A 12,157-nucleotide genomic window follows, 5' to 3' on the forward strand; every position below is an offset into this window, starting at 1 on the left:
GTTCCCATTCCAACAATGCCCACTTTAATTTATAGTCAATATATTAATTTTTTAAACTCAGGTATCGTACCATAAGAGATCCTAAGGAGTTATTACACCCAGGAAATGCCAGGCAGCTAGTGTGAAGTAAATGTAATTCCTCATGAGGTTCACTGTGACTGATGCAATAGCAAATATATGGCACTAGTATTTGACTATGGTAGAAATAGCGTAATGGAGAAGAAGACCCGTTAGCTTGTCCAGAGAAATCAGGGGGCACAGTTCGGTTTGTGATGGTTGGAGAGTCTTAAAAAGAAAGTAACCAAGGGTTAGGTGACAGACTGGGCATTGACTGCACAGTCTCATGCATTTGGCCATTACTGCACATGCACTACAAGACTCAGTAAGAGCCTTCTGCACGGAGCAGCTCCTGCTGTATTTAAGCTGGAGCTACACATGCAAGCCTTCTATGCTGTCAGGCTTAATTTCAGAGTGGAGGGAGAACTGCATGCTAAGAATTATTTCCAGCTCATAATTACGTATTATGAGGATTTTCACACTGGAGATATGTGGCAAATGCAGATTTATTAAATTGCAGTCATACAAAGTTCCAAAGCATAAGTCCAAAAGCTATGCTATCATTTCTAGGTATCTGGGAAATTCAGTATGTTAACTGCTGTATCACAAGTGAAATCTGACTCATTCACTCAGTGCTGAGATGAAATACATTCATATGGGAGGCTATTTTTAATATCAAATTCTTAGCTGCTCCTTGAGTTAATTTGCTTATATGGTTTTGTACATGTGAAAGTGTTTCAGCTGTTTAACCTTCTCTTCTCCCATGTTTCAAAGTGTGAGAGGATTTTTTTTAAATTCAATTCAATACATGGATCATTTCAAGTCAGAGACAGACAAGTTCTAAGGCTAACCCCATTTAAATTAAAGGAGAAATCTGGCTGATTTCAGTGGACTCTGGATTAGGCATTTTGTTAGGGCAAATCTGGGGCTAAGCTACAGACAGCTCTTGCTTTGTTAAACAAGCAACTCTGGTATTAATTAAAGCATTTAAAACACTTTCCAGCATTCCTGAGATTCCTGGAAAGTCCTAGTGCATTGCTTAAAACTAAAAACACATAGCAACTGTCTTTACAGGGATGTTTGCTTTGGATGAGGAACTGTTAGTTGCCCAGTCATTGTTTACTGGCCTGCTATAGTAAATTGCTTGTTGATCTTTGAATTCAATTGCCTTGAAGATCTTTGGTTCTAATGCCTGCTCTGGAAAACAATATTGATGTGGTCTTTGACCAGCAAAGACAACATCTCCATAAAGCCATAGATGTCTTCTGCATGTAAGGTGCATGATGTCTCAAACTCCCTTAGAAATCCAAACAAGAAGGAAAACATATTCCATTTTAAATATAATTGTTACAAATGCAGTTATACTGCTGTAAGCCCCAATCTCTGTCCCCACTGCAAATCTGGAACAAGTGCACTGACATCCAAGATTCTTCTCAAATTACATCAAGGTAATTAATTCAAAAAGCACACCTACATACAATTACTGATACATTTTTTCTGAGATATTAAGACAAAATTCAGGAGATAGTCACACTCTCATGCAATAAGACTGAGGTAATGGTGTCATTCCACTGAAGTCACTCTAAAGAAGTCAGCTTTCATTTCCTAAAGAACTGAAAACAAGATTATTCTTGTGTGTTTTCTGATCCATCATATAAAGTTGAATGGAGTGGGAAAAAAAAGCTCTGTAAGATGACCATTTTTTGTTAAATTCTGATAGTAAGTCACATTGATAGAGAACAACTGACTTCACTACTTTTTAGTTTTATATGGTATTTCCATCATCTGTTCAGACACAAAATGCCTTTTGCCTTAAGGAAATTTTACAGGCCACACGAGGATCCACATTACCTATAAGCATAACTGATCCACTTTTAAGTGCAGTGCTTTTAAGAGTATCCCCAAAATGCCTTCTGTCTCACACTGTGGCACAGCACGCTAGAGAGCTGCTAAAATGCCACTGTCCTACCGAGAAAGGTATTCTCAAGCCACTGTGAGAGGTTGATGGGTTTTGTCGCTACTTACTGCTGAAGACAAATTTTAACTTAAACACTTTGATGGCAGTGATGAGAAGGACATACAAAAGTGATTTTGTGTTCACGACAATGGTAGTAAATGGGAAAGCAGAAAAACATTGACTTCACTTGGTTGAAACCTTCCATGTAGTAATAATAAAATAATCCTGAATTGCTTCAGTACTGTGAGCAATTCCTACTCCAGTTTTAGTCCTACATATTGCCATCAGGATCACTAAGATTATCAAAGAATCATCAGCTCTTTATCTGTGCCCCCTGCACGATCTGTTTTTAGTAGCACTGTGTGGAAGAATATCTTAAAGAGACAGATGGGTTAAAGAGAGGGAGTCTTATTTCTAGTTACAATAGTATAATGCTTTTTGAAGCACATAACTGCAACATAACTATGTTTTAATATCTAATGCTATGCACCCTGTATTCTAATGTACTGTTTATGGAAACCTATGCCAAGAAAATATGGAATTGTGTGCCAAAAATTGTATAGTGTCATTCAGAATAAGAATCCATGGTATAAACTTATTTAAATATAATCCATTACATTTTTTTCATTGCTTTTCTTCTTTAGTTTAATAAATTACCTACCTCTCTGTATTTACTCCACAGTGCTTGCTTAATAGAGGATACACAAGCTTCTTTTTGCTAAGCAGAGAAAAACCTCCTTTTCTCTATGCTGTGCTACATAAAATTCAACATAATCTCTTTAGAGAATGGAAAAATAGCAATTTCTGGGAGTTGAGCATGGATATATGGAGGTCAGCAAATAGCTATCAAATTTTAAAATGCATTTAAAGTGCATTCAAAATGCAGATCTCTGACATCAGTAAAAAAAAAGAAAACAACACATCACCTAAATTACCTCACAGCTATTTGCATAAAGGGTTCAGAGGCAGTACAGTATAAGTACGGAGACACAAGCCATCCAAAGATAACTTAGCAACAGTTCTATTGGATACTGTGTGTCTGCAGCAGAAAAAGGGCAACTTTGAAGCTCAGATGTGCAAACAGCTTTAAAGGACTAAACAATCTCTTGGCAGATGCATCAAGCAAAAATCTGAAGCTACAAACCAGGTAATTTACCAAATAATTTCCTTTTTAGCTGATTCTAACTTTCCTTCTAAAGATTGCTCTGAGCCAAATAGCCTATGTGATATTCTTAGGGCTGTTATCCAAGGACTTCATCAGAAGTGATAGAAACCTGCCAATAAGAGAGCTAATAAACTCATTCTCTATTTTAAAAATTTGTAGAACTTCGTAAAATTGTGTATTTCTTTTATGTTCTGAAGTTATAATTAAGATAAATGACTGCTATACTACTATTAAAGATGTATTCCATTCTACTGAGGGAACTCTGTTTACTGGAAAATAAATCCATGATAAGTACATTAGGAATTCCAGTGCTAGCTAGAAGAAACAGAAAAAAACTTGTTATCTGAGCAAGAGGTAATAGAGGATATGATTATTATTATGTCTCTGAAAAAAATATGAGGCGCTTCCCCAATGCAAGAAATCTCCCTGACCAACAGATCATAGCTATCTTATTATATTGACAAAAACACAGACACACGGCTACTTTAAAAGTGTAGAAATAGATATTAAAAAACTAATGGACTATTAAAGTTGGGCTTTAACTAAAGGTGGAATGAAAGTGCTGCAAATTCCAGTATTGTTTTAAAATGAACCCTTAGCAAAGGGAATTGCCTGGTGGAGATTGTAAGTGCAGGTATATGTGTGTGTACCTCATGCGGGGCAACACAAAATTCAAGAAGGAAATTATTTTTGCCTCTCGGCAGAAGGCAAAGCAAAATCACTGGCTTTCAGAACTATGTGTGCATCAGGAAGTTAGGTGTTTAAAATTTTCATACTTATTCTGCCAGAAAAATGAACAAGTGCCTGGTTTTAATTATGAAGAATTTACAGATTCTTTGAAGAATATAAAATAAACTGAGAGGTTAGTAACAGAAATGAAGAAGGAATCTCATAAGATACTTCAATCCCTACAGCAGTGCTATATTTCTTTTTCAGTGTCTGGAAATATTGCTATTATTGATAGGTTTGTTTGCTCCATCCTCCTCCCCTGTTCTCTCTCCCGTGGAAGCTGCAGGAACCCCCGTCTCACAATGCCATCTATGCATCTGCCACTACTACTCCTCTGCCTGACCTTGTGTGGTGTTTGCCTCAATGGGCGGCAGCCCCTTCCAGAGGGAAGTGAGAACATGGGAAGAAGTCCCCTGGATGACATCCTGCAGAGATCTGAAAGCCGCATTCTTCAGTCTGTCCTCAAGAAAGCTGAAAAGGAAGAAGACATGAATAAAGGTATATGTAACACTGGGGACATCCATCTGGTGATGTTGGCATAGTTCTTGGCTGAGATCATTAGATCCAATGTATAGTTCCCAGGTTCTAATGTATATATTTATTACTCTAACTAAGGGGAGGGAAAGGATAGGAGGTCTGCTGCAATACACTGACACAGAGTTCTCAAAAGGCGCCTTCTTCTCTAAGATCTCCCCGCTTAGGCAATGCTGTAACATCACTGAGCAGCTGTTGCATAGTAAGAGGGTGGAAGCCTGTCAAAGAAAACTTGCCTGTCTGGCAAGTACTTCCCTAGGGAAGTTCTAAGACGACACGTGGAGGACATTCCCCAGTTGTGGACCCTGTACCTAATGTTAATTGGAGGTGGGAGTGCTGCCATTCACCTACTACCTCCACCCGCTGGTTTCTACACCCCAACAGAGGTGGGCTTTTCCATGGCTGGGAATGCAGAGGCTGCTCTAGTGTTCACCACCTCCTAGCTTGCAGATGCTCTGCTCTCACTAGTCATAGCAGTGGAAGCAAATCAGACTCGGAGATTGCAAGAAGCAGCACATAGGTGCCTGCCACCAACAAGGAGCACAGAGCCCTTTCAGAGTGAAAAGAGGAACTGGCCCCAAGCGCCCATGGAAAAAGCCTTCCTCCCTCTTCACGTGAATGCTGAGAGCTGGTTATGTCAATCCAAGAAATATATTGAAAAGAGCTTAAGAATGAGTAAGAGATACTAATAATATTATGACTGGTAGCTGGAAATACTGAGCTGGCTTTCAGATGTCCACATCCCTGCTTCTACTTATGTCTCAGGCCTATCCTTTCCCTGTTTCATGCTGATTTTCAGCTTTTCCCCATACCCAGCTTCTGCAGCTGATTTCTTCCAGCTGCTCAGCATCTTTTACTCACCTCCCTTTACCTGAATCTGACACATTTACCTGAATCAACACATTAGGCTTTGTCATTGCATGTCTTCCCATTTGGCTGCAGCTAGTCCCTAATGTATCAATCCGTACTTGCTAAAAATGTGCCAGAACTGTTCTGACAGACACCATCCAGAGTGATCAAATTCAAGACCATACAGTTAACTGTGCAATTAAATGGGCATAATGAGCAACAGATTATGATCCTGCACCATAGAACGCCACAAATTCCCATTTCAACTTCCTTAGTGAGTATTATGGGGGCTCGTTAACATTATTCTTTTCCTTGGACAGAATCAAATGCCCCTCTGCCAGAATGGCTTTCCAAAAGACGACACCCTGGGAAAAGGTACCTAAGTGACCTTAAGAAGAGACAGCATCCTGGAAAAAGAGATGTTGAGGAAGACACATCTTATGGAGACATTCAGAAGAGGCAGCATCCAGGGAAAAGAGAGATAGAAGATGACCTTGACGGCTATCTGGAGCTGAAAAAGCGACAGCATCCTGGCAGAAGATCATTGTCTGATCAGTATGTCGACATCCCTAGTGCACAGCTAACCTACTTGAATGAGTTATCCAAAAGACAGCATCCAGGCAGAAGGTATCTGATGTACACGCGCCAGTATCCTAGCAAAAGAGGCTGGAATGATGAGGTAGACCTAAATGATCAATATGGTGAGAAACGCCAGCACCCTGGAAAAAGGCACTGGAATTCTCACAGCCCAGATGATGCAGGCCCCTGCAACTTTCAGGAGTCCTTCACCTGTAACAAAGGCAGCTTGTTGCTTGATTTAGTAGAAAATGTTAGCAAAGACAGGGTAGAAGAAAAACGTCAGCACCCAGGAAAGAGATCAGCATGGGAGAATGAAACAGACAAATGAGAAAATAATTGTGTATCATTTGCATTTAGTGAAGTAAACTGCCAGATGACTAAAAAATTCTCTTCACTCCCTTTTGGCTTCCTGCTGCTGACCTCTGCACCTATCTTTCAGTGTGCTAATGTTCCCATTTAAGTTAATAGCTTTGTCACACATTTAAAGTAAAGGAACTAAAGGACCCAGTTGAATGGGACATGCAAGTACTGAGAGTCTTCAACTCCCCCACTTTAGGAAGTTAAGAGCACTCATTTCCTTATGGGCCCAGACTCCAGAATAATCCCACTATGTGTGTCCAATTTTCTGTTCCAAAATGACTAAAACAGGCTCTTAAGTATCTGATGCTACTAAAGTGGAATAATTATATGGTGTCCTCTCACGTCAGTGAAATCAGTAAATTAATAGAGAGGGAGAAAAAAGAATAACATATGCCAATTATTTCGAAAAGAAATTGATCAGGTTTTCAATTCTAAATGATACATTAATGAGACCTGAACCCTTGCACACTACAATCTGTCCAGATAGTAAGCACTAAACAGAGATAGGAACTGTTCCATCTGGAAAAGATTAGATGACTGACTTCATAGTTTGGCTTGAAACTGGCACATAAAACCCCTTTTCATCTAAGAGGCTGCACAGTGGAAAGGGTTAATGCATCCCAGAGCATCTCAACCACAAGTTGTGAACCTGACTTCATACACTGCACAATAGAACTCCCACCCTAGTGTGCCCACATTTCAGTCATGCCACTTAAATCATGCCTTCTCAGACATTTAAAAACGAAACAAGCAGACATCCTTTTCTTCCAATAAGGATTTCTGATTTCTCTCCTTTCAAAAGAATGCTTTTACTTTCCGCGGTCAGACTCCCAAAAGTGTTTATTTGATATGAATGATTCAATAAACATCAACAGTCAACTCTGGGTGTCCTTATTGGTTGTGCATACATACTGTAATAGAGTGAAAAACATAAAACCAACCCAAGCTAAATAAAAATAAATTAACATCAAAGGGTATTTTTCCAGGCACAATCTTCTTGCATGCTGGTGGTCAGCACATGTTTATACATAAAACTGTTTTGCTACTGAAGTGGAAGGTTGATTTGCATATAGATAGATTCCCTTTTTAAATCTTCTACCTGTATGACACACGAAATTATGCATCTGGGCTAAACCCACAGCAACCTTTTCACCTAGTTCACAGGGAACTTTATTAGAAGTCTGATTTCCTGTTCACAGGTCTAAACAATAGCTTTACTGATTTTTGCAATTAATGCACAGTTATTGAGTGCATTGAGTTATTCATATCACTTTTTGTGCATTCAAAGAGGTTAGAGCATGTCAATATTTCCCTAGAATGTTATTTTTTTATAAACAATATGTTTTCCACTGACATTGATCCTTCTCAATACCATCAAGACACATTAAGTGCTTTGAGTGGTCCTTTTAAATCTGATTGTTTCCCCACTCAGTGCCTCAGAGCACTTGCTCAGTTACAGAAGTTAGTTTTGCTATATGGTTTAGTTACCCTGAAGAGGAATAATTAATCATCTCAGCGAGTTTCACTGAAGTTAGATACTCCCAGGCTGATCAACACTTAACATGGTCTATCAAATAATTTCTAACTTTGGAGATAATATGCAGTTTAATATATGTGACAACTGGCAGACCTCTTCTATTGACAGGGGTTTTCTAATTAACAAGTGCTGAAGAAATCCTCAGAGGAAGTAGCTGGAAACATTCCATACACTTCAAATTCCTTCAGCACACTTTCTGTATATGATGCCTTTTAAAATGTTGAGTTTTCATTTTATAAGGGGAAAAAAGATTTCTCTAAAGAATACTATTTCATATACCATTTCTGACAATGAATGAATGCTTCTTAAACCTCAGGGAACACTACTACACAAGACCACCACCACTTGTTATAAAATGTCCAAAATAAGTGAAAAACAGGAAAGGAAAAATTACCAAGTGGGTAAACATGGGCAACAGCAAAAATACATCACAGTTCCTCCAAGACAAGGGTGCTGCTGTGGCTGCTACAAGAAAGCCAAGGTGAGGAAGAGAGAGAAGCATGAAACCCCAAGGTCAGATTTTAATGTGCAGCTACAAACAGCTGGTTCAAGCTATTAGGTTACTGCCTATAAAATCTACCATTCTAAGTAAATCTCAGATGCACTTTATTATCAATAAATCAGTCACATATTAAAAAGGAAAGAGTGTGCTCTCCTCTCAGTGTGGCCAGTAAAAAGCTAGCAAAACTGATTTTATGTAAGTCTCATTTTTCCACCTTCTATATTTTAGGTTCTGAGTGCTCCACTATTTTCACAGATGCCAAGTTCTGCCAGGGGCTAGTCATCTGTTTAAAAACAAGGCTATCACTACCATCATTTTTAAGGAATTATTTCTATTGGTTTTGAGTTGTTTTGTTTGGTTGGGCTTCTTTGTGTTTTGTTTTTTTCCTAAAAAGCCAAGCCTGAGCTGACAGCACTTAATAGTATATCAAATTTATCACGTCATTATTATCATGCCTGCAGTTTTTAAAATTTGTCTCAGTTTGGAGCTGCTGAAAATGCACTTGCCTGGCTGGGAGAGGCACAGTGTAAGCAAATACTGGGAGAGCTCTGACCCATTTCAGTTACTTTAAAAAAAAAACTTCCTTAGTCCAGGAAAAGGTCTCCGGAAAATGACAGAAACGCTCTAAGGGATTCCTGGACATGGATGGGACCACATGTGAAAGATCCCCTTCCAAGTCGTGTAGGCCAGTAGCCAACTTAAAGGACAATACACAGATTTCCATTCAGAGAAGCACATGTATGGGCCCTGATGCTGGCCTGACATGTCCATGAACAGAAAACAGAATAATTTGGAGCCTGAAACATGAGCCAAAAGTCCTGAGCTTCTGTCAATGACCTGGGTTTGAAAATACTAGAAACTTAAAGAGGATGACCGTGGAAACAAAACCGAATATAGGACAACTTTCTGCATCGTATTTCTCAGTATATAACAGTCAAAAGAGCCAGCAAATCTGCTACTGAGGCACCATAAAAATGCAACCATCATTGCCAAGTAGGCAGAAAAGCAACAGCCCTGACAGAAATCCCAAGAGGATGAAGTAGGATGCTCTTAGCCTTCCACAGATACTTGTCTAATTATAGCTAGTTGTAGTTCTCTTTAATCCTGGAGTTCCTACCCCTACATGATTATTTGGATTATGCTAAACATGGCTCATGGAGCTACATTATCTGTGAAAAGACTTGGAAACAGAGCTACAACTGCAACCTAGGAAAGAATAAAATTAATCACCGAATTAAAATTTTGCAGGTAGGTTAGAACTTGCACCTGGTGGGGATCTGATAACCTTAATTAATCCCATGCATTTTTTTGAAACATAAGACCATTTACAAAAAGGGAACAAAAATACTGATTTTCTCCATTTTAGATTAAATTTTCCCTTTAAAACTTTCAAAAGCTAGCATTTACTTTGAATGGAGAAAACTACTCAGTCATTCTATTACTTGCATAAAAGATGGTCACATAAAAAAAGGAAAGAGAGGGTTTTCACTGGGGAAAAAGATTACCTGTTTCAAGAGTTCTCCTACTTTTTTTAAGTAACTCAAAACAGTATTTCAATCTTGACAACAAAATTTGTCTAGATTTTTGTTTTGATTGAAAGCACATTTTCTCTCAGCACCTGCATGAAAATTTCACCTCTCACTTAATTTCTTCCTGTCTTCTGCAGTGTTGCAGACATACCACCATTCAACTACAACATTCTTTCTCCTACAGACATCATTCTCAGAGGACCACCAGCCATTTGTGATTTGATGGTTTTGTGACTATGAAACACACATAAGCAAAAGTTCAGAAGTTAAGTATCTGTCAGATTTACCTACACCCTAAAAACTTTTTGGCTCTGGAATTTGGCTAAAGGATTAATCAGAAAAGAACCAGATTTTATACTATAATGCTCTGCTTCTTTGAACAGAAAATATAGTGCAATCTCTTAGCAACATGATCTACACAGATATACACTACTTAGTTATAAGGTAAGAATTTGTTAATTGCACGTCTCTCATAATCTTATTTTTATTGTATACCTTCCCCTCACTCTCATCTTTTATTAGAATTTAACATGCATGCAAACATCTACATGTTACTAGCTTTGCTCAGCCACACACATACATGTACTTGCACGTTTTGATAATTGCAGAATAGGGCCTTTAAGTTGCAAAGTTCCTTGATGAAGTGCACTATCTGTCTGTAAGACAGTGTGTGGCTCTTCAGGAATGATAACAAATCAATAGCAGACTTGGTCCAAAGGTCATGGAAGTCACTGGAAAAATCTCCCTTGTCCTCTGCAGAATCTGGATTAGGTCCACAAAGCAAAGCTGTGCACTGGGCCTATTGTGGCACCACAGTCATGCAAAATCTTATTTCCAGCTTTAATTGAGACTAAACCAACCATGCACAGATGAGTTCTTTGTTTACTCTACTGGAGTTTTACATTTCTGGCATGTTACCAGTTACTGAGACATAAGGGAGTTTGATTCCTAAAGAGCAACTTTTACAAGTGTCTTCAAAATGAGCTTTGTTTTTAATGGGAGGGGAAAGTTGATGTGAACAAGCTGTATAATTACCATTTCCTGCAACTGTTTTCAATTCCTCTCACCATTACTATTCTGTGCCCCCTCCCACACACTTATCAGCCTTGACCTCTTTGCTAACCCACTGTAATTAGCATGGTCTGAGTGTTTCCAAGGGACATGTGGCCCCAACAAACCCCTTTATTACTACTTTTAATGACTCACTAGTTGGAGAAAGTTTGAAAACATCATCATCACTATAGCTGAAGTAGAGTCACTGCTTGCCTGGTAACTCACTCAGTTAACACTAAACAGCCAGCTGCAATTTTAAAGCATCAGTCAGGACATCGCTACGAGTAAAAATGATGATCAAAAGCAGTGAAGTGGAGAAGCACTGCAGAAAGAAGGAGCCTCGGTGAGGTCTAGGCTGTACAGAGACAGGGCACGAAAGATGCAGACAGGGAAATCCTTCTGTTTTTAGGAAATGGATATGTGGACTATCTGCACTGCAGTGCAGAATTACCGTTTCCCTCCCAACAAGGACAGCTTGAACTCCCCACTCCTACAGGGTAATGAGGAAGGATTCAGGTTGAACACAGAGACCTCTGATAAAAACAGATAGGGAGGTTCCTTGAGAAAACTGAGTTATCTACCTGCCTTGAGATTACTTTTAGACCTGTGTGAAGACACTTGTGGTTTGCTTTCCTCGATGAAACCACTGCATCTCAAAACTCCTAAGAAGGAAACCAAGAAAAGGACATTTATCAGTTATCTGCCAGTTCACCTTGTCTGCTTACATGAGATGAAGGAGCACAGGCTGAAGGAGGGTAAAGCAGAACCAAAATCTTACTAGATCACAAATTGCATTGGTATGCTGGAGCGTGATACTGGTTCCTGACAGAGATAGGGCATGTCAGATACTAATATAATGGAATGATCCTAGCCAAAAGGCAAGGACAGCTCTTGAGTTTATTCCAGCCACTCTGTTTTGAACTGACAGCCAGTGATACAGACAAGAAAGCAGTACCTCACAGACGCACTGGCACAGGAAGTGTTGAGTGACCGAAGGAACACCTTCCTCATTTACTCACAGCTAACATACACTGCACCTTTCTCATGTTCACATGGATTGGAAAGAGGGAAACTCTGGACTTAATAAATCACACAAATACTCCTGCAAAACAGGATGGAGGTAAACCAGGATCCAACTTGCCATTTGAAAGGAATTTAGTTCATTGCCATCTTCTCTCTATAATGGGTATCCTAACTGAATGCAGTTGAGTATGATGCAGCAGAGACACTTTAATTGCTGGTGAGATTATGACAGGGAATACTAGGGAAAGTGACCTGCTTTGAAGAGGTTGCCTGAAATACAATT

General features: G+C 39.1%; 1 protein-coding gene across 1 annotated transcript; it reads left to right on the forward strand.

Annotated features, from left to right (window-relative positions):
* The first annotated feature begins 4,210 nt into the window (after positions 1-4,210).
* Positions 4,211-6,198, forward strand: TRH (thyrotropin releasing hormone). The gene is made up of 2 exons (XM_009818361.2): positions 4,211-4,406; positions 5,612-6,198. The coding sequence occupies exons 1-2, from the start codon at positions 4,211-4,213 to the stop codon at positions 6,196-6,198; spliced, it is 783 nt and encodes a 260-aa protein (XP_009816663.2).
* The last annotated feature ends 5,959 nt before the right edge of the window (positions 6,199-12,157 follow it).

Source organism: Gavia stellata, chromosome 12 (assembly GCF_030936135.1).
Source record: "Gavia stellata isolate bGavSte3 chromosome 12, bGavSte3.hap2, whole genome shotgun sequence".
NCBI classification, from domain to species: domain Eukaryota; kingdom Metazoa; phylum Chordata; class Aves; order Gaviiformes; family Gaviidae; genus Gavia; species Gavia stellata.